Source organism: Eretmochelys imbricata, chromosome 2, assembly GCF_965152235.1.
Source record: "Eretmochelys imbricata isolate rEreImb1 chromosome 2, rEreImb1.hap1, whole genome shotgun sequence".
NCBI lineage: Eukaryota > Metazoa > Chordata > Testudines > Cheloniidae > Eretmochelys > Eretmochelys imbricata.
The window spans coordinates 239,703,515-239,726,271 of record NC_135573.1 but is presented as its reverse complement, the minus strand read 5'-3'; the positions used below and the strand labels follow the sequence as shown (position 1 = coordinate 239,726,271).

Below are 22,757 nucleotides of genomic sequence, written 5' to 3'. Positions count from 1 at the left end.
TTCTTGGCAGTATCTCTTGAATAATTAGAGGACGCTCTTAATCACTTTAATACTGAATGACATGTACATTTCACAAATGCATTAGCCTAGTACTGCTTGATGATCTTTGCTTCCCCTGTCATTCCATTCATTTGAGTGATCTGTTTCAGCTTTTGCAGCAAAAGCTATTAAATGTTTGCTCAGTTTTGCTGCAGTCTCTGAAGACAATGCCCAGAATAAGAATGAGACTTGTGTCTGCTTGGTGAACACAAATGTTTCTGAATTACCGTTTAATAGATGTGTTACTTATGATATAATTGTTAATTTTCAACCTGGTGGTTGAAAGTCAGTTACATTGCACAAGTAGTGCTGCGTTTTTCTTCTGAATGAAGAGTGGGAGATCTCTGCAGATTTAGACAGTCCTATGTAAGATAGTTTGTCCTAAACTGAGGGGGACCATTTCAGTAAGTGGCTTTATGGTGACATTTAGTGTTTGAATTCCCAGTTAAAATGTATATTTAGATTTAACCAATAATTTATCCAATTGGTATTTAGATGGGGATAGCTAGTATAGTGTAACATTATTTGTGGATTCATAATGCTTCTCTCCCCTTCCCTCTCCCCCCCAACTAGGCTTCTGTTTTTGCTTCTGAAGAAGGGCCCTGTTGAAAATAAAGTGCAATATATACAAAATTGACCATATAGTGAGTTTTTGTTAACGTATTCAGGTATCTTAAGGAAAGAAGGCAAAACCTAGAGAATACATGTAAGATGTATGCTAAAAGCTCAGCAGTAATAAAGCAAAAAGAGGTAGCCAAACCATGCCCCTCAATAGTGTTCCCATATGTAATAGCCCTCATGTGGCAGGGATTGTTGGCTGGCCTAGGCTGTCAACTAATAAATATGCCATTTTAAAAAAAAAGACTTAAACTTGAATAATTTGCAAGGTAGTTACTAGGCAAGGGACAACAGAGATGGGGCAGGGGCTAGGGCTTGGGCCTTCCCAAAAGATACAGCTGCAGTTTTCTGGCAAAAATCTAGGTGTTTGGAATCATTCCTCCACCCTTCAACTACTATTCATGTGGGAAGATAACAAGTCCCAATGTCTGCTAGTGCTAGTAGCTTCCTAAACAGCAGCCCAGTGAAACTTACATGATTCCTGTTCTTTTAATTGCTGCCCATTTGAATACCAGCAATGACACTAAAAACCTCTTGTTAATTTCATGGCACTCAGGAAAGTAGAGACACTAGTGATTTGTTTGCAGACCCCATGTTATGTCTTCTTGCATTTGGAAAGCTATCTTCCCCAACCATAGCTTAAGCAGCTATTAAGCCTAGCAATTTTGATGCTGTGCAGCTGAACACTGTACAAGGGGGAAGGCAGGTTACTGTTAGAACAGTGTTTTAATTTCTGCAAGGACAGGTGGCCCTGAGAAGTTGTTAAGGAATTAATGAAAGTGCAGCAAGCTGTCCCAAAAAATCTAGATGTCTGTATCAGTCCTCTTTTGCTCATGCTATTCACAATCTGTTATACTATTAGAGTGTATGCAGTACGTACATGTGGTTTCAAGTCATCTTGACGTTAGTGCTTCATGCTGTGTTTGAGCATTTAAGAGTAAATACTGTTTGTGTATATTTTTTTAATAAAGTAAGCCTTCAAAACATAGGGTGCTGTTTTAAAATCTCCAAGTTTTTCCTGAGAATCTGACATTCCTTTTGATATTAAAGTATGCTTTGTGAAGTATGGTAAGTCTGCTTTTCTTGGCATAGAGTTCAAGCAAATGTTTTTATAGGCTAGGAAATGTATGTTTGGTCTTTTGTATGAAAATGTTGACAGTTCATTCATAAATGATTAACCAGGTGTTTTATTTAGGGGTGGATACCTATGTGTCCTACTATGTGACTGTGAAAACTTAAATCTGGAGACCTGTATATTCAAGCCCCATTTCAAGAACTCATTCTGTAATGGTACTAAAAATTGTGTTTTCTTACCTACACTAAGATTAAATAGTCTTCACGCTAGTTCACAAAGATCTGTTGCTCACAAATCAACTTTCCTGTGCAGATTCTGACTTGAGACCAGACTTTAAAAGTTTGGTGCATGTAAATATTAAATGGCTAACTGGCCATACATATATTTGGAATTTGCATGCAAAATTGTAAACTCATGCAAATATTTGCATTTATCTATCTTTGAAAATCTGTCCTACAATGTTCTTTTTTCTAACTTTCCATATTCTAGTGGGAGAATATTGCATGAAAAATATAAAATGCATTTGGGGTTTGGTAAGGCTTATAATGATGGCAGCCTGACTGTCTTTGTGTGCTGAAGATACTTTCTCAGATTTGTCCTTGTAATCTTGACACTGCACGTAGTAATGTGTACAAAAAACTTTTTTTCTTCTAATTGTAATTCAGTTTTTTCTAGCCTTCTTTAAAATCTTTTTCTCTTGGTCCATACAGAGTCTACTAGAAATTTTTACTGTGATGTAACTAGAAGGATTAGATTTCTGGATTAGTGATTTTAAAAAAAATTAGTGCTCATTATGATGAATTGTACTATTTTGTAGTAGTAAATAGGAGGAATGCATTTAAAATGGCTTAAATATAGCTTAACTTGGAACTATTAAGGACTATTTTGCCTAATACAACTGTGTCTGGTCAGTGCCTGTGTAACTCTAGAAACATTTCCCCCCCCCCCCCCCCCCCCCCCCCCCGATGATTAAATTACAATGTTCCTCAAGTTCTTCAGAGGTCTACAATGACATCTAGTGGGGATTGCTTTTTAAAGTACTCTTGTTTAAATAATAATAAAAACACCAGTGAGATTTAGGGGAGGAAGAGTCCTGGTTATATCGGGGGAAAAAATTAATTTAACTCCTTAATGTACTTCAGTTAGGTTTGAATTTTTAAAAATTGTAACTTAGTACATTTTAATATATTAATTATGTACATTGGCTCATCTGGGTCCAATTGCAATCTGTTGGGGCTCCATTATGTTTAGACACTGTAAATCTACAAAGACATATTAAAAAATTCTAAAGAAAAATTCATGTTATATAATTATTTAGACTAGTTCTGGATAAGAATATAGTATTTCTCAAAGATGTGCTTATAAGTGAGGCTACGATTTCATCACGGAGGTCGTGGAAGTCACAGAATCTGTGACTTCCGAAGACCTCCGTGACTTTAGCCCACAGGCGGCTGTGAGCTGCAGGGTCCCCCTGCCACCTGGGGTGGCCAGGAGCTTCAGGGTAACCCTGCCATCCAAGGCAGCTGGGGAACTCTGAGCGGGCGAGGGAGGACCCCGCAGCTCCCGGCCTCTGGTGGCAGGGGGACACCACAGATCACAGCTGCAGGGGAGGGAGACCCTGGAGTTCTGAGCCTACATGGGTGTTGGGGGCCCCGGAGCTTCCAACCAGGGCCCTGCAGCTGCCTAGCAGGTCCCCATTTTACGTAAGAACATAAGAATGGCCCTACTGGGTTAGACCAAGGGTCTGTCTAGCCCTGTATCCTGTCTTCCAACAGTGGCCAGTGCCAGGTCCCCCAGAGGGAATGAACAGAACAGGTAATCATCAAGTGATCCTTCCCCTGTCACTCATTCCCAGCTTCTGGCAAATAAAGGCTAGGGACACCATTCCTGCCCATCCTGGCTAATAGCCATTGATGCACCTATCCTCCATTAATTTATCTATTTTTTTTAACCCTGTTATGGTCTTGGCCTTCACAACATCCTCTGGCAAGGAGTTCCACAGGTTGACACTGCGTTGCATGAAGAAATACTTCCTTTTATTTGTTTTAAACCTGCTGCCTATTAATTTCATTTGGTGACTCCTAGTTCTTGTGTTAGGAGAAGTAGAAAACAACACTTCCTTATCTACTTTCTCTACATCAGTCATGATTTTATAGACCTCAATCATATCTCCCTTTAGCCATCTCTTTTCCAAGCTGAAAAGTCCCAGTCTTATTAATCTTGCCTCGTATGGAAGCCATTCCATATCCCTAATAATTTTTGTTGACCTTTTCTGAACCTTTTCCAATTCCAATATATCTTTTTTGAGATGGGATAACCACGTCTGCACACAGTATTCAAGATGTGGGCGTACTATGGATTTATATAGAAGCAGTATATTTTTTCTGTCCTATTATCGATCCCTTTCTTATTTATTCCCAGCATTCTGTTCTTTTTTTGACTGCCGCTGCACATTGAGTGGATGTTTTCAGGGAACTATCCACAATGATTCCAAGATCTTTCTTGAGTGGTAACAGCTAATTTAGATGCCATCATTTTATATGTATAGTTGGGATTATGCTTTCCAATGAGCATTACTTCGCATTATCAACATTAAATTTCATCTGCCATTTTGTTGCCCAATCACCCAATTTTAAGAGATCCTTTTGTAGCTCTTCGCAGTCTGCCTGGGTCTTAACTATCTTTAGTAATTTTGTATCGTCTGCAGATTTTTCTACCTCACTGTTTACCCCCTTTCCCAGATCATTTATGAATATATTGAATAGGACTGGTCCCAGAACAGACCTCTGGGGGACACCACTCTCCACTCTGTAAACTGACCATTTATACCTACCCTTTGTTTCCTATCTTTTAACCAGTTACCAATCCATGAGCTCACCTTCCCTCTTATCCTGTGGCAGCTTACTTTGCGTAAGCGCCTTTGGTGAGGAACCTTGTCAAAGGCTTTCTGAAAATCTAAGTACACTGTATCCATTGGATCCCCTTGGTCCAGTTGTTGACTCCCTCAAGGAATTGCTGCTTGTTGATCCCCCTCAGAGAAATCTAGGAGATTGGTGAGGCATGATTTCCTTTTACTGAAACCATGTTGACTCTTCCTCAACAAATTATGTTCATCTGTATGTCGCACAAATTGTTCTTTATTATAGTTTCAACCAGTTTGCCCAGTACTGAAGTCAGGCTTGCAGGCCTGTAATTGTCGGGATCACCTCTGCAGCCCTTTTTAAAAATTGGCGTCACATTAGCTATCCTCCAGTCATCTGGTACAGAAGGTGATTTAAATGATAGGTTACAGACTACAGTTAGTAGTTCTACCATTTCACAGTTGAGTTCCTTCAGAATTCTTGATCCTGGTGACTTATTGCTGTTTAATTTATCAATTTGTTCCAAAACCACCTCTAATGATACCTCAATCTTCGACAGTTCCTCAGATCTGTCACCTAACAAGAATGGCTTGGATTTGGGAATCTCCCATTTTGTGATGGATGTTTTTAGTAAAAGTCAGGGACAGGTCACAGGCTTCTGTGAATTTTTCTTTATTGCCCATAACCTGTCTGTGACTTCTACTAAAAATATCCATGAAAAAATCTTAGCCTTACTTACAAGTAATGGCTCCTATCCAGAAATTGGATTTGTGGGGCTGGATCTTTGTGCTTGTTCATAGCCCCTGTCATAATTTAAAGGGAAGGGTAAACACCTTTAAATCCCTCCTGGCCAGAGGAAAAACTCTTTCACCTGTAAAGGGTTCAGAAGCTAGGATAACCTCGCTAGCACCTGACCAAAATGACCAATGAGGAGACAAGATACTTTCAAAGCTGGAGGGGGGGAGAAACAAAGGTTCTCTTGGTCTGTGTGTTGCTTTTGCCGGGACCAGAGCAGGAATGCAGGTTAGAACTCCTGTAAAGGGCTAATAATCAATCTCGTTAGATATGCGTTAGGTTCTGTTTTGTTTAAATGGCTGATAAAATAAGTTGTGCTGAATGGAATGGATAGTCCTGTTTTTGTGTCTTTTTGTAACTTAAGGTTTTGCCTAGAGAGATTCTCTGTGTTTTGACTCTGATTACCCTGTAAGGTATTTACCATCCTGATTTTACAGAGGTGATTCTTTTACATTTTCTTCAATTAAAATTCTTCTTTTAAGAACCTGATTGCTTTTTCATTGTTCTTAAGATCCAAGGGTTTGGGTCTGTGTTCACCTATATGCAAATTGGTGAGGATTTTTATCAAGGCTTCCCCAGGAAAGGGGGTGTAGGGTTTGGGAGGATTTTGGGGGAAAAGATGTTTCCAAGCGGGCTCTTTCCCTGTTATATATTTGTTAGACGCTTGTTGGTGTCACCAATAAAATCCAAGGGAAAAAGGTAAAATAGTTTCTACTTTGAGGAAGTTTTAACCTAAGCTGGTAAAAATAAGCTTAGGGGGTTTTTCATGCAGATCCCCACATCTGTACCCTAGAGTTCAGAGTGGGGAAGGAACCTTGACAGCCGCATTGATGATAGGGGTACACTAGCATGGCTCCAGGGCCTTAGTTACAAAGTGAGTCCTTTAAAAGAGCATTGTGCAGATTTCTGAGAGAACAGATCTGGGGAAGAAAGTAGCTGAAATCTTCGTTTGAGACTCTCAGCTCTCACAAGACCGCCCTTCAAACCCATGGTACCATGCTCCATGACCCAACTTTCCAGTTATAAACAGTCAAACCTCCCCTCCTCTAGGTTATGCTGTATTTCCGATGGCTCTGCTGTTAGCATCTTCACACCCACCTCTGCATTGATTACTGCTTAAAAGTCACCCACATGTAGAATACACATAGGGACCATCACTCGAAGAGGATCTTACTTACCTGTAACTGGAGGGTCTTCGAGGTATATGGTATCTATTTGTATTCCACAACCTGCCCTCCTTCCCTTCTGCTTTGGACTCAATTGCACAACAGTAAGAGGGGAAACTGGAGTGTTGTCGACCTGCACTGCCCCTTATATCCTCAGTCAAGAGCATGAGGAAATGCACTATGCATGACTGTGTCAGCATATGCTATTTGGAAACCCTTCTGGACTCAGGCGCATGGCGCACATGAGCACATGTGTGGAATACAGATAGGGACCACACATCTTGAAGAACTTCCAGTTACAGGTCGGTACTCTCCTCTTATATTTTAAGTGCCAGGATGGTCTCAGTGCATTTTGGTCTCAGTGCTGTCCAATGCACAATTATCAGCCTTGAAGAGTTTACAAAAAAGACCTTGAGGAGGGGAATAATTTAGTTTTATTCTGCTCTAACTTTACTAATCTCTTGTGGTGAAAAGTTGTCTGACATAGGTTTATGCTTAAGAAGTAGTGGGTCTTTGAGAGGATTTGAATGAGGAGAGGGTGGAAGGATGGGATGCTGGTATTAGGGTGGTTGATGCATGAATAGAAACTGACATGGAAGATGGCAGAGACAGGAGTGTGAGAAGCAAACAGATGGGGTATGGAGGCTGCATTACTGAAATTAAGGAGGCTGGGGAGAGCATAAACAAGATTTGAGATGAAGGCTGTGGTGTGGAGTTCAGTCTTCCTTTTAAAAATTCTGAAGTATAAATTTAATATCATAGGCAAAAGGAAGCTAAAGCAGCTGGATATACCAATCGTGTACACAAGAACCAGTGCCTTCTGAATTCCAAGATAGCCATCCATCTTGGGATGGGATGGGAAGTGGGGAATCAGATATGATCCTGTGTCTGGAATAGTGAAGCTTTTTTCCTTCCAGCTGATTTATGAGGTTTTCATTTAGCAGGCTAAGAGAGGATTTTTTTGATTGGTTGGTTTTTTTAACCTTTAAAACTACCTTATGACCTAATAAAACTTGGTAGGAACATCAAAAGTTTTCATGCATATGGTAGAAAATGTTGTTTATTTCACTCGTTTTCCAGCAGTGCAAGTTTTCACTTTATGACCAACTTTTCTGTGTTCCGGGAAATCTGCTTTCTAACAGACATAGGCTTGTAATTTCAGGCTGTTCCTCTTCTAGCTATTTCCCCTTTTGGTTATGGGTGCTGCCCACTTGTGGCTTCTATTTGACTGTGTGGTGTAAACCAAAATATGCTTCTTCATGTAAGCAAAACCATCTGTTTATGACCAGGTGTGGTCTAGATTATCAATGTGGGTTTTGATTGTAATTGTATAATGCAAACTTTCTTATATCGAAACAGATTTTTTTTTCTGTTTTGAAAAGATGCAGCAAAAAATGAATGATATTTTTGCCTCCAGAGATGAAAATTGCATTTTAAAACTAAGTAGAAGACTGAAGGGAAAAATACAGAATATAATTTATTTAGGAGCTATGAAGAAAAAAAACTCTGCTGACAGTGCTAACACCAGACATGAGGATATAAATTCTGCATTAACAGGAAACTTCTGTACAGCTTGAGTCAATAATAGGTTGCTAGCATAATCACCTCAGTTCTGAAAAATGACATACTAGTTCTAGGATTTGTAGAGGTGCAGCAGTGCCATATAGTTAAGGTTGTGTCATGACATCTGTTTTAGCAGACTTAAAGTTCAATATTTAATGGACATGTTTAGTTGGATACCTTTTGGAATTCAGCGTGCCTCAGCAGGGTGCAAGATAGGGGGTTAGTGACCAAAATTTGGAGTGATTTGAGCTAGAGGTTCCAGAGATATAAGCCAAGGAGGAAAAACAGCAATTTTTAAAAAAGCTTCTAGGTTTTTGCCCAGAGTTAGATCAAACTGTTGATGTGATATGGGTCAAAATAGTCAGTCTGTCAAGTTTTACACAAGGTAGTGCCTGGTATCTACACAGCCTTTGGGGGAATCCACATTCTTGCTTCTAATTAAGAAAATGTACATTTTAGTACTGTGCATGTGCAATACAGAAAAACAGGTAGAGGGTTTCTGTTCCTGCCATTTTATGTGCTTTAAAGGTCAACTCTTGTAAGTGCCCTAAAATCTGAACTGTTAGATTGTTTTGAATTTTGGTATGCCTTATGGGCATGTGAGGTAGCATTAGTAATCCAAATTAGGGGTTCTTTTACCAAGGGGTCCCCAAGTTACAGCCCTCTCAAAACTGTTCCCTTCTGCTGCCTTGTACTGTTAAACTGAGGTGCTGATGACTGGATGAATCAGACCTCTTGATGACTATGAACTCACCCTTCAATTAACATAACTAAAGATAATTTAATCACAAGCCTGCACCTGAGGGTATATCTATACTGTGAATTTGTCCACAAAACTTTTGTCTTTCAGGGATACTTAGTTTTGCCAACACAAGTGGTAGTGTGAACACAGCACTGTCAGCGGGAGAGCTCCCCTGTCGGCAAAGCTAATGCCACTCGCAGGGCTGGAAGTATTTTGTCCGCAAAAGCGCAGACAGAGCATTTATACATGCTCACTTTTAGCGACAAGGCTGTGTCGCTAAAAGCTGCATGGTGTAGATGAGACAAAAGGAGTTCTGGACTGTGTGTTTGGAGGTTACCACAATTTGAGTCATGGGTGGCAATTTTCGTTTGGGGGAAGAGTAATCAAAGTATTTGGGGGGGGGGGAAATAATCATGTGAATGCTGCCTGGGAGAGTATGGGTAATTGAGGGGTGAAGAATGGGGCAACAGAGGGGTTTGGGGCTGCAGGGGAATTATGAGGAGGGGGATAAATGGGAGTACTCTTGACCGGCTGCTTACAAACAGGGAAGAATTGGTAGGGGAAGTAAAAGTAGGTGGCAACCTAGGCAGCTGTGACCATGAGATGATTGAGTTCAGGATCCTTAGAAAAGGAAGAAAGGAGAGTAACAAAATATGGACCCCGGACTTCAGAAAAGCAGACTTAGACTCCCTTTGGGAACTGATGGGCAGGATCCCCTGAGAGGCTAATATGAGGGGGAAAGGAGTCCAGGAGAGCTTGCTGTATTTTAAAGAAGCCTTATTGAGGGCGCAAGAGCAAACCATCCCGATGTGCAGAAAGAATAGCAAATATGGCAGGTGACCAGCTTGGCTTAACAGTGAAATCTTCGGTGAGCTTAAACTCAAAAAGAAAGCTTACAAGAAGTGGAAATTTGGACAGATGACTAGGGAAGAGTATAAAAATATTGCTCAGGCATGCAGGAGTGAAATCAGGAAACCCAAATCACACTTGGAGTTGCAGCTAGAAAGGGATGTTAAGATTAACAAGAAGGGTTTCTACAGGTATGTTAGCAACAAGATGGTGGTCAAGGAAAGTGTGGGCCCTTTACTGAATGGAGAAGGCAACATAGTGACAGAAGATATGGAAAAAGCTGAAGTACTCAGTGCTTTTTTTGCCTTGGTCTTCCCAGACAAGGTCAGCTCCCAGACTGCTGCACTGGGCACCGCAGTATGGGGAGGAGCCCTCAGTGGTGAAATAACAGGTTAAGGACTATTTAGATAAGCTGGACAAGCACAAGTCCATGGGTCCAGATCTAATGCATCTAAGGGTGCTGAGGGAGTTGTCTGTGATTGCAGAGCCATTGGCCATTATCTTTGAAAATTCGTGGCGATCGGGAGAGGTCCCAGATGATTGGAAAAAGGCAACTATAGTGCTTATATTTAAAAAAGGGAAGAAAGAGAACCTGGGGAACTACAGACCGGTCAGCCTCACTTCAGTCCCTGGCAAAATCATGGAGCAGGTCCTCAAGGAATCCATTTTGAAGCACTTGGAGAGGAAGGTGATCAGGAACAGTCAGCATAGATTCACCCAGGGCAAGTCATGCCTGACCAACCTGATTGCCTTCTATGATGAGATAACTGGCTCTCTGGATATGAGGAAAGTGGTGGATGGGATACATCTTGACTTTAGCAAAGCTTTTGATATGGTCTCCCACGGTATTCTTGCCAGCAAGTTAAAGTAGTATGGATTGAATGAATGGACTGTAAGTTGGATAGAAAGCTAGCTAGATTTGTCAGGCTTAACGAGTAGTGATCCATGGCTCGATACCTACTTGGCAGCCGGTATCCAGTGGAGTGCCCCAGAGGTCAGTCCTGGAGCTGGTTTTGTTCAACATCTTTATTAATGATCTGGATGATGGGATGAATTGCAAGTTTGCAAGTGACACTAAGCTGGGGGGAGAGGTAGATACGCTGGAGGGTAGTGATAGGGTCCAGAGTGACCTAGACAAATTAGAGGATTGGGCCAAAAGAAATCTGAAGAGGTTCAACAAGGACAAGTGCGGAGTCCTGCACTTAGGAAGGAAGAATCCCATGCACTTCTACATGCTGGGAACCGACTGGCTAAGCAGCGGTTCTGCAGAAAAGGACCTGAGGGTTACAGTGGACGAGAAGCTGGATATGAGTCAACAGTGTGCCCTTGTTGCTAAGAAGGCCAACGGCATATTGGGCTGTATTAGTAGGAGCATTGCCAGCAGATCGAAGGAAGTGATCATTCCCCTCTATTCGGCTCTGGTGAGTCCACATGTGGAGTATTGTGTCCAGTTTTGGCCCCTCCCCCCCACTTCAGAAGGGACGTGGACAAATTGGAGAGAGTCAAGTGGAGGGCAACGAAAATTATTAGGGGCTGGGGCACATGACTTAGGAGGAGAGGCTGAGGAACTGGGGTTATTTAGTCTGCAGAAGAGAAGAGGGGGGATTTGATAGCGGCCTTCAACTACCTGAAGGGGGGTTCCAAAGAGGGTGGAGCTAGGGTGTTCTCAGTGGTGACAGATGACAGAACACGAAGCAATGGTCTCAAGTTGCAGTGGGGGAGGTCTAGGTTGGATATTAGGAAACACTGTATCACTAGGAGGGTTGTGAAGCACTGGAATGGGTTACCTAGGGAGGTGGTGGAATCTCCGTCTGTAGAGGTTTTTAAGGTCCGGCTTGACACAGTCCTGGCTGGGATGATTTAGTTGGTGTTGGTCCTGCTTTGAGCAGGGGGTTGGACTAGATGACTTTCTGAGGTCTCTTCCAACCCTAATCTTCTATGATTCTATGAGTGGGTGGGAGATGAGGGGTGGAACACTGGCAGAAGGAACATGGAGATGAGTGGCAGAGACTGGGAGAGAACAGAGACAATATACCTGTCAGCTCTACATTCTCCCCTTGTGTGTGTGCCCTGATCTGGGGGGTGGGGGCCTTTTTGCCCCTCTAAGGGCAGAGCTAGAGATCCAGCTATTTCTGTGGTGCAGGTAAAAATGGTCTCAGATGGTTAATTATTATCTAAGGAAGTGCATGACACTCACTAAGTCTTGGGAGACCCAAATTAAAAACATGTTCACTTCTTCATTTGAATAAATGTGTAGTCTGGAAGGACTATAGTGCACATTCACCAATAAAGGAAAAAAACAATGAAGCTTTCTAAGGAGACATGTTATACTTGCCTGGGAAGTTCAAGAGAATGTGCTGACGACATTACCCCTGTGAACACGCTGCCAGTGATGTTTCTGGTCCAAACCTTTGTACCACTGTGTAATAAAAATTTAAAAATGTTTCTTCTTGAAAGTCGCTTAATATAATGAGATTTTTAATATGTGGGGAGGCTTACTGTGAACGCAACAGAATAGTCATTGCAGAACATTGATTTGAGCAAAATACAAACTTCTGAATACCAGGAAATGCACAGGTAAGGTTGGCCATGCACCCATAAATTTACAGTCTTTGAGCAATGCCTCAATAGGTCCTATTAACACACACACCTTTATTCTGCCAATCACACAGTTGCAGAAATGTAGCAGCTTTTCACCTCCTTTTATAAGCCCCATTCACTCTCACCACAGAATTCCATCTAACACTATTGAAGGACAAAAAAGAAAAAAAAACAACAACAATGCCCATGCTACCTCCCCTCTACCACCTTAGAGCAATGCCTCAATAGGCACCTAGGACATGCACTGATCCTTGGCACTATAAAATCCAGGAGGTTCCATATACTGACATAGAAAGAATACCACACGTTTAGAGTTTAAGAACCACTTCATAGCCTCTTACAACTCCCTTACACTTACTCAAGGATACAATCTCAACCTACACTTTAACTTAGCCATCATTAAAATGTTAGAATCCATCTTATTCCACTTTACTGTGGACAAGACCTGCTACCCATGTAATCCACGCAGTTCTGCGTAGAAAGACTGCATACTGGAGTGTATGTGAAAAATTCCATCAGCTGGTGCCTGATCCAGGGGAATAGAGGGAAGGTGGTGTGGGCAACCTTCCCCCTCTCAGCACCTCCTCTTTTGCCTTTAATAACGTTAGATGGAATCTTGTGTAAGAGTGAATGGGTTGTGAAAAGAGGTGAAGACCTTGTACATTTCAGCAACTGTGGGATTGGCAGAGTAAAGTTGTATGTGTTAACAGCACATATTGGGGCACTGCAAGAGAGCAGAGTTAAGATTGCATGGGCAACCTTAACTGTGTATTTCCTAGTTTTCATAAGTTTGAGGTTTTGCTCAACTCAGCATCCTGCAAGGGGATGACATACCACCATGCAGCCTTAACTTTTCATTAACATAGTTTTTGCCATTGTATTTATATGGCAATGTGGATTGATTTTTAAATCAACGATTTTAAATCATGGTTTAAATTAACTTTTCCATTTGTACTTCAGTTATTTTCTAAAGAAAGGTGCGTTCTTACTAGGTGATATAACTATTAAAACATGTTGATTTACAACTAGTTAGTCTTTCACTAGATTTGGTACATTTATTTAAGCAATTATATAGCTTAATATCTTCAGATTCTTAATTGTACAGTTTTAGGATGTTAGAAAATGGTGAACGATATATTGCTTGTTTACTAGAAAATTAACTTCATGCTCGTGTCAAGCTGAATTAGAATGGTAACTGGAATTTAATTAAACACACAATAGCGTATAACTAATTTTTATTAAACAAAACGATCTTAAATGTTTTGGATACATAAACTTCTCTTACCAAAACATGTTTCATATTTACAACTAAATGATTTATTAAAGGAACAGAGGGATTAACTGATTATTTCCGGTCAGCCTGAGACAATTTTCAAAAATGCCTAAATGAAAGTGACTGGATCTTAAGTTTCTACTTGCCTAAGTCTCTTAAAAATGAGACAGTTTCCTAAATTGCTAAAGGCTGTCCTTCAAACTACTCCTTTCTTGGTTTTATTCATATACTGGAAGAGAGAGGCAAGTTTTCTTGCATTTTCAGCTTCTAGTCACCTTCTCAATTTTGAATGAATTATTCCAAATGAAGAAAATATTCTTCATACTGCTTGAATGGTTCACCTTCAGACCTGAAATTTATTATGGCTGGCATGATTGATTGATTGGTGGTTATTAGATGCCCATGTCATAGCATCAGCATCTTGTTCAGCAGTTAGACATCTACCCTGGTACTTTGGGTTGAGAATATTGGCAAGAAAATGAGGTGGAATAAGTACTTGATCCATCTGCTTCTTTACTTACTGCCCGCAATTTAACTTTGTTGTGGGTTTTTTCCTTCAGTGTCTCGAAGTTCTTTCCAAATTTCAACAGCATCAGAAATAGAGCAACAATCTTTCTGGAGTTTGTCCAGGGCTATGGAAATAAGTTTCAATATATTCAGTAGATATTCTACATTTCTCTTTAGTCTGATGTTGACTATTTTGGCTTTGATAGGTCCATGTGTTTTTTGTCTTTATTTTCTTCAGAAATAATAATCAGAATAGGCCAGTTCTTGATAAATAGGTCAAAACAGTCACCACTGAATTCTGTCATACATCTTGGGGGAGAATTAGTTTGGATTGTCCTGCTCTCTTCAGTGAAACTGAAGCAAAGCGATTCTTATGGAAGTATTTTGCGATTTCAACGTTTTCCTTTATTCCTGGAGTTGTACTTAAGTCTTTGGCTAAAAGAGGAATCAAATGAGCACTGCACCCATCTATTATAAGGTTCAGGTTACTTCAATATCTTCTAGATTTCTTTTCATCTTTACATTTGTGGCATTGTCTTTGACAAAGCTACACACTTGACACTTTTGTTCACAGTTTGCTATAGCTTTTACTGTTGCTACTTTTAATTATTCTGCTGTATGGGATTTCCTGATGTATCAGTTGTTTCTGTAAGATAGACAACTCCATCTGCTCTTGTCACACAAGCATATATTACTGGATAATTGTGTACATTGCTCCACCCATCAAGACTCAGATTAATGAATTTTCCAAAATTAATACATCATAAGGATTATCTAAATCTATTTAAACTCTTTTTATTTCTAGCAACATACCAAACCGCTTGAGAAAAAACATTTTTAAAATGTTAAAATTTATAAATGCCTCATAAAACTTTACTTTTCAAGTAGAAATCTTCACCTTGGATATTTGCTTATATTCAGCAATAAAAATAACTTTAGAAGTCTGTCCGTAACAGTAAAAATATAATTGATAAATACTCCCACTTCAAAATAACTTACCAGCTATATTTTGAATGCAAACATTTTGAAATTCTTAAATCTACCCAAAACACCAATTTATGACAGTAATCTGTGTTCGTTTCCTAGAATAGTAAGAAATGGTAGGCAGTCTAATAAATGTATTTTTGCACCATTCTTATCAGCTAATCCCAGATTGAAGATGATGATATGGATGTCTGAAACAGTCATTTCACTTTTGAGAACATTCTTCATAATCTTTCATTCTGATAACCAGTCCTTTCATCTTTGTGTTGCACTGTTTCCATTTAGCATGTGTTCCTTTCTTATCCAGAAGTTCACAAAATTCTTGAAAATAAGTAAAAATATTCCCAAATAGGGTCTCTTTTTTAATAACCTGCAGCCATGACAGTTTTTTCCTTCTGTTCCCATGTGTTGAAATCGACACTAGAGGCTGCACTCAAATGAATGTTGTCCCTTCTTCATAGTGTCCTGCTTTGACACCAGTGTTTCTCTTTTTCTTGTTGTGCTCCTTCTCCCTTGTTACATACCTCCCCCACCATTACTCCCAAGAAAACAAGGACTAACAACAATCCAGGACTTCTGCTTGTGTAACCCACATGCCTTTTGCACTGCAGTATTTTACTTGTTTAGAGACAGAGGGAGGCAGTTGAGAAATTAATGGATTTCTGTTAGTTTTCAGAGTAACAGCCGTGTTAGTCTGTATTCGCAAAAAGAAAAGGAGTACTTGTGGCACCTTAGAGACTAACCAATTTATTTGAGCATAAGCTTTCGTGAGCTACAGCTCACTTCATCGGATGTATCCGATGAGCTGAGGAGTAAGTTTCCATAGTGGATAGAGTCATGAGCATTTGTCGTTTTGAGAATCGAGACAATCAGAACTTAGGTAGGAAGAAGTTATAAAATAGGAGTTACGAGTATGAGACCACCCAGGTGGTCAGTGAATGATGCTGATGAGATACATGATGATATCTCCGAAAGTCAGAGGCTGGGTTCCAATGCCTGTGATGACTTTGCTAGTCTCTTGCACCCTGTAGCACAGCTCCTGGATCCTCCAAAAGATTAAACTTTTTTAATACAGTATGACTTATTGTGCCATATTTATAAAGCTTGACCTCAAGTGTTAGATTTGTTTCCCCTGATTCTTTATATGGAAAAGTTGCCTTAAACTCCGTTTTTGATAGAGGTTCATGGATTAAGCATATTTATTTTTAAAATGTTTGAAGAGACTGTGATAAATTTAGACATAACATATTTTGTGTTACAGTAAGATTTAATTTTAAACAGGTTTATTTTTAAAAAGAAATATACTTTAAATAAATCCAATGTAAATATTTTTTATCCACCCTTTTCTATGGTGATGTTAACATACTATGGGGTGGTGATATGCTTTTAGAATTATACTTTTTTCAGAAAATAAGACCGTTTTTTTTTCCCCTGTAAGTAGTTTTGTGGTTCATAATTCTCTGTCTGAATTTCCAGTAGTTTTTCCTGTGAGTAAATGGTTGAGGATGTTCTCTGTCTGAGCTCACCATCCTAGCAGAAATTTGCATTTATGTACCATTGCAATTCTCCTGCAGATGTTGGTTGTGGTTCTGCTTCTTGTATTTAGGACTAAACTTTATCTGACTACATATTTTCAGTTCCACATTACTGTTTAAACAGGTAAAAGTTATTCCTTTTGTTGACATTGATAAATTACTGTGGTATGCAAAATTTGTTTGTAGTAAATAATATCTTAAATCTGTTTAAAATAGCTTGATTAGCTTAGTTCTGTGACTGTTAATTTGGAAAAATTTACAAAGAAATGGCTCAAGGGAAATTCCCAAATTCCTTAGTCCAATACTGTACTCATTAATTTAGACTGCACTGCCTGTTAGATCTCACTTTCAGGATAGAGGATGAGAGGTGTAAAACAATGCTTTTTTTTCTCCTTTCGCTCCACACACACTCAGGTTTGAGGGTTGAGGGAGGAGCTATCAGTATTTCACGTTTTGAAACAAAAACCAGTGAAATCTTCCAGTTATTGAATACTGTTTTATCTTTTCACAATTCTACCATATGAGATCATTAAAAGATGCCATCTGCAGGAATGTTTAAGATTTTTACTAAACTATGTAAATACAGTTTGTGAAATAACCCTTGTGGTTATGGGTCAAAAAATAGAGTTCTTTTTGTTTGACTTTGATTTGACTGTTTTAATCACAGAAGATTTCTCTGTATAAAAGTAGGACTTTGTTTTTTATTATATAATTTATATTTCCTTTTATACTTCTATAATATAATTGATTTTATTAAAGGAGAACAATTAAAAATACGCTTGCAGTTTAAGTAATACTGAATTTCTTCTCTCACAATAGCCAACTACTCCACCAAGCCAAGGCAGGCCGGATTCACCAGTTTATGCTAATTTACAAGAACTGAAAATATCTCAGTCTGCACTTCCACCTTTACCTACAAATTCCCCAATTCAGATTAATGGAGAATGGGAAACTCATAAAGATACTACAGGACGTTGTTACTACTACAACAGAGGAACACAAGAAAGAACCTGGAAACCTCCTCGTTGGACCCGGGATGCAAGCATAAACAAAGGGGATTTCCAGAGCCAAGCTGATCAGGAGGTAAGTTGTTCAGTGTAACTAGAACAGTGAGATTGAGAGATGCATGTCTATGCTCTCAGGCTATTAAATTATGTTGTTACCTATTTGAACTGTAAAATTAAAATGTAAATTGTTTTGCGGTAGAGAGGAATTGTTTTTCATTATTTTTCTCCTCTTCTCTGAAGGAAAAGCCTCTTTCATTTTGCTAGATGTATGTTAGTATAGTTTGTGTTACTCTAATCTGCCAAACTCATGTGCCCCCAAACCAGGAGTGAACCCAAACCTCTGGGCTTAACCCTTTTAGAGTTGCTTCTTTCCTCATTGTGTACCTGACACCTGTAGCTAGTATTTTATTTTTCTTTTCTTCCTTTGAAGAACAAGTGAATGGCCTTCTTTGGAGCTAATAAGCCTCCATGTGACAGTGGAGTAAGTCAGCTATAACTTCTAGGATGTGGAATGCGTTCTCTTGTGCATTCTGTCCTCTTCGTGATGTTATGTGTAGAAGAAAGATTTTGGAAAAATAAGATGTGGTGGGCTTGAAGGTCTACACACCTAATTATTCTTTGTGCTCTCATATGCTGATTTGGATCTTGTGGCATATCTTCCTGTCTCATTAGACAGAATACAGTGGAGTCAATCTCTGGCCAGACAATTTTGGCACCTCTTTCCTGTGCCTTTTTTCCTGCTTTGATCAATTTTCCCTTTGCTTCATCTGTACCAGAACATAGCACAGTTCACATGTCTTACAGTGCACAAATTAATTTATTGGCATCTCACTTTCATGCTGTCAGAAGCCTCCATTGCTGTAGAGGAATCATACTCCACTTGTGGAGGGCAGGCTGGAGGAACAGTTATTCTCTAGCTTTCTCTCCCTGCACTGCCCATTAAAGAGCTGCACTTTAGGCTCCGAACGTGATCTGCCAGTCCTCCTTGGCCAGGAGGGCTACATTTGACCTATAGAAAAATAAAAATGGGGTTTTCTTAAGGAATATTGGAAAGAAATGTAAAGCTCAAATTAAACAAAATAGTGGGGTAACACTATCAAATAATTCCCTAGAAATTCTTATAGGACTTCCTAGTGGTGGTAGGAAGTAAGAGTTAATTTTTTCATATTTTAGTGCTGCAAGATAGTAGCTAGTTACTGGAAAAAATTGTCTAATATTAATTGACTGGCTTAAAAATTTTGGAAGTGTTTCTATAACATGAGTTACGTGCACAACAAAACAGAAAAATTATTTAGATGTTTGGATACCATGTAATTAATAATATGATAAAATCTGCAAGAAAACAAATATTTAAAAAATTCTCTATAGTGGAATTGGAATGAAAATGGAAGGACATGCTGCTTTGCTCCCGGTATTTTCCTCAGTGGTCTACACTTATTGGGTCTTGATAGACAATGTGCAGAAACACTGTTTTTGTAGAATAGAAATAAAGCTCATAGTCAGTTTTACACAGAAATGTAAATTTTATTTCTGTAATAGAGATTATTTTGAGACATTAATGATGGAATATGAAATGTCAGACTTAAACCATTATATAAAAAGGAAAAGCAAAAGAGAATGGTTATACATTCAAGTTTGACTTTTTTTTATTTTGAACTTGATTTCATAAGAGATGGGATAATTACAGTGAATATCAAACCACCTGGATTGCAGGCGGCATTGTGGAAGCAAACCTTAACGCCTCTTTCCTAGACTTGAATTTGCATGCTTTTCAACAGTTTCTGAATGGTCACTTAAAAGCTGCCTCAGTTCAGAACTGTAAGACTCCAAATTGCAAGATTCAACTGAAAGACAGGTACAATTTTGTGTCATGGCAGTTTGTCCTGTTTGGAAAGAGGGTGTTCTTACATTATTTTTCCATCTATATATGCATTTCTATATAGCCATCTCTCCCTTGTGTATAGTATCTATGCATTATTTACCCAATTTATCTTTTAATAAATTCCACGGATCTGTTACAGTGGAACCTCAGCATATTTGTAGCATTGGAGGCACCATTCAAAATCGCAAGTATGTTGAAGGCACAGAACAGATCCATTGGACCTATTACTTAGAAATACAGCTGAAAATAAATAAATCTCTGCTTACCTGAAAACTTTCTAAGATGCATATGCATATTTTCCGAACGGAGCAGCCATGTACCACTTTCCTGCTCTCCTAAGCCAATTACAGTGAGAAAAATGAGGAAACGCTAGTTGGAGGAGGGTGTTGCTATTTATTTTAAATTGTAAATTTTTTTAAAATACACTTTTATCATGCCATTCTAGCTTTTAGATGAATCTCAGAAACTGATATGACTGGAAGAAAAAACATTTATTAGCAAACCTCCCACTTTTTTATTTTATAGTGCCCAGTTTTAACTTTTTCTTTTCTTTTTGAGTACAAGCTTCTTCCTCACCTGTTACTTTCTTATAAGTACTTAATCGGAGAACTGATTTAAAACTTTAGATTACTGGTGTCCTGATGTAAAAGATGAGGGCTTCAAAAGTTTAACTCTGGGTTGTTAATGTACTAGGAGAAAGGGGAGAAAGAGAAATGATTCCTCTTCCCCAGCCTTGCCCACCCCGCAACAGGATTGAATCTCTGCTGCTTCTCCTATATTCTGAAGCAGTATCACGGTGGCATTTACAAGCATTTCATCAGTTTCACTGCCTCAGAGCCCGTAGGCTGTAGCAGTGAAGCAGATTATATGCTTGTAAATGTCATAGTGCTGCTTCTGACACTCTCCCAATAGCTTTAAAAAAATTTGCAACTCAGGTTGTTGACCAGAAGAGGACTTTATTCAAAGTTTGGTTGAAATAGTAGCTCTTCAGTAACCAGCCCTCTAGCAGTCTCCTGACAATAGGTGGATGGTATACATTATTTTCCACCCTATCTTTCTTCCTCCTTTCCACTGTCAGCACTAACAATGGGCCTTGTCTTTTTGCTCCAGTTCTTCATCAAAGAGAAGAGCTACATTTGACCTTTTGTCTTCCCTCTACCTTTGAATCATAATCTTACTATGTGGTCCCACCCTCAGGAATATTTTATTCATTTTTGCTATGAATACCTCATTTCATTGATGGTTAAAGTTTAGTTCTTCATCTTTTGTCATGATCCTTGTGCACTTGTTTTCAGACAGTCATATCTGTTCAGTTTTCAGTCTCTTTAAGGCAGTGGTTCTCAAACTTTTGTACTGGTGACCCCTTTCACATAAGCCTCTGAGTGGGACACCTCCCCCCCTTATAAATTAAAAGCACTTTTTAATATATTTAATACCATTATAAATCCTGGAGGCGAAGTGGGGTTTGGGGTGGAGGCTGGCAGCTCACGACCCCCTCCCCCCCCATGTAATAATCTCACGACCCTCTGAGGGGTCCCAGTCCCCAGTTTGAGAACCTCTGCTTTAAGGCCACTGAAGGGTGCATGGTAAACTTTGTTCTGGTTAAGGTTTCCCAATCACAAAGTAGCCTCATAAATTAAATAACCTTTGTGTCCTTGGTGACTGGATTTCAGTCTCTGAACCTCTGAGATACTGCTATAAGCTGATAATGTGGATAGTATTTTTCAGAAAGTAAAAATTGTCAGATGTATTAATTTTCAGCCCTTGCATCCATTGGGCCTTCTCCTGTTTGCATTTTGGGAGCTTAATTATCTCTTTTCATCTGCTTTATGTTGGACATCTCAACTATGAATTTTTTCAAGTATGTTTGTTGGATCTTCTGGCAAAATTGCCAACTATATTCCCTTGAGTCCTAGTGGTTGAGTTGCAGATGTCTAGCAATAAAATACAATGGCAATTTAAATAATCAGATCGAGGGTGCAGCTAATATTTCTTAAGTAAAATATTGGGTATGATAAAGATGTAAACCTGAGACTCTCCAAAGATTTGAGAAAAGTCAACTATGATAGGACACATGTAACTGCTCTGGTTCTAGATCTTATCAGATGATGAAGATTCAGACTGTTTTCTTAAAACGTATACCTGAATACTATTGGTCTAGAATAGTAAATCTAAGGCCTTTTCACTTATAGATTGATGTATAAAATTGTACTCTCACACATTTGGGTCTCTAACTGAAATGAATGAATATGTCTCAAAATATTAAACAGCAAGCATAAATAGAAAAGGAAATTTATAAGTTGTATACATGGGAGAAACGGCTGGCCACTTAAATTTTGTCAAAGTGGAAAAGTAAGGTGACTTGGATATGAGGAGTGTGTAAGGTTATACTGAAGCAGATGGCAATTGAATCAGCTCATTATTGGTCCTGAAACTCCTTGATTTGGAAGGAAAGTTTAGATAATTAGAAACTGATGTAACTGTACCTTTTTATAGGCAAAGTAAGTGAAAGTGTTTCAGAGCCTAGCTGCACTTCTGATGGACAGGTGGGGGACCTGATAGACACAAAGGAAAAATAAATATAGTTCCAGTGAAGTTTTCTACAAGTTCTCAGTATTTAGCACAAAAAAAGTAATGACCAAGCATGAGGTCCTAAAGATCAGGAGTCTAGAAAGTAAGTAGGAGGTTGGAATTATTAGATGAGATTCATCCTGGGCAATGCATGTTAATATATATGAGGAAGAATAATGCAAGACAGATATTTACAGCGTGAATATGTTGGACTGTAAAGTGATGTGGGAATATCGGCAGTGAGTTAAATTTGAACTTGGAACGTAGTATGGCAGCAAAAAAGGGGTAATACAACTTTTGGCTGCACGTGCAGAGACATTTTGTCATGGAGAAAGGCATGGGTTTCTTTGTACATGGCTTAGAAAGTAACCTAGTAGAATGTGTCGTTCTGGATACCTCATTAGCAGAAAGTTGTAGGTAATCTATAAAAGAGCAACAAAATCAGAGGCTGCAGGGACTGATTGAAAATTAGATCAAAAACTAAGTCTATTTTTGCCAAATATTTGAAACAGGTAAAGGGAAGGGATTTGCTTAAGGTTGTACACAAAGTTGCGGTTAGGAGTGATGGAAATAAAACAAATTTCCTTTTGAAAATTTTTTCACAATTAAACTCATTAGGAAGTGATGAGACTTGTAAAACTGAACTGACCCAAACAGTAGAAAGTATATTGTGGGTGTGGGGGGACACT

The 22,757-nt window shown here is 39.1% G+C and overlaps 1 protein-coding gene across 4 annotated transcripts in view; it reads left to right on the top strand.

Annotated features, from left to right (window-relative positions):
• ARHGAP12 (Rho GTPase activating protein 12) overlaps window positions 1-22,757 on the top strand; it is a 148,794-nt gene that overhangs the window by 57,970 nt on the left and 68,067 nt on the right. For all 4 annotated transcript variants that reach the window (XM_077808281.1, XM_077808280.1, XM_077808276.1 and 1 more), the window contains exon 3: window positions 17,428-17,691. In XM_077808281.1, the coding sequence (XP_077664407.1) occupies window positions 17,428-17,691 (264 nt within the window). The remainder of the gene's footprint in view (window positions 1-17,427; window positions 17,692-22,757) is intronic.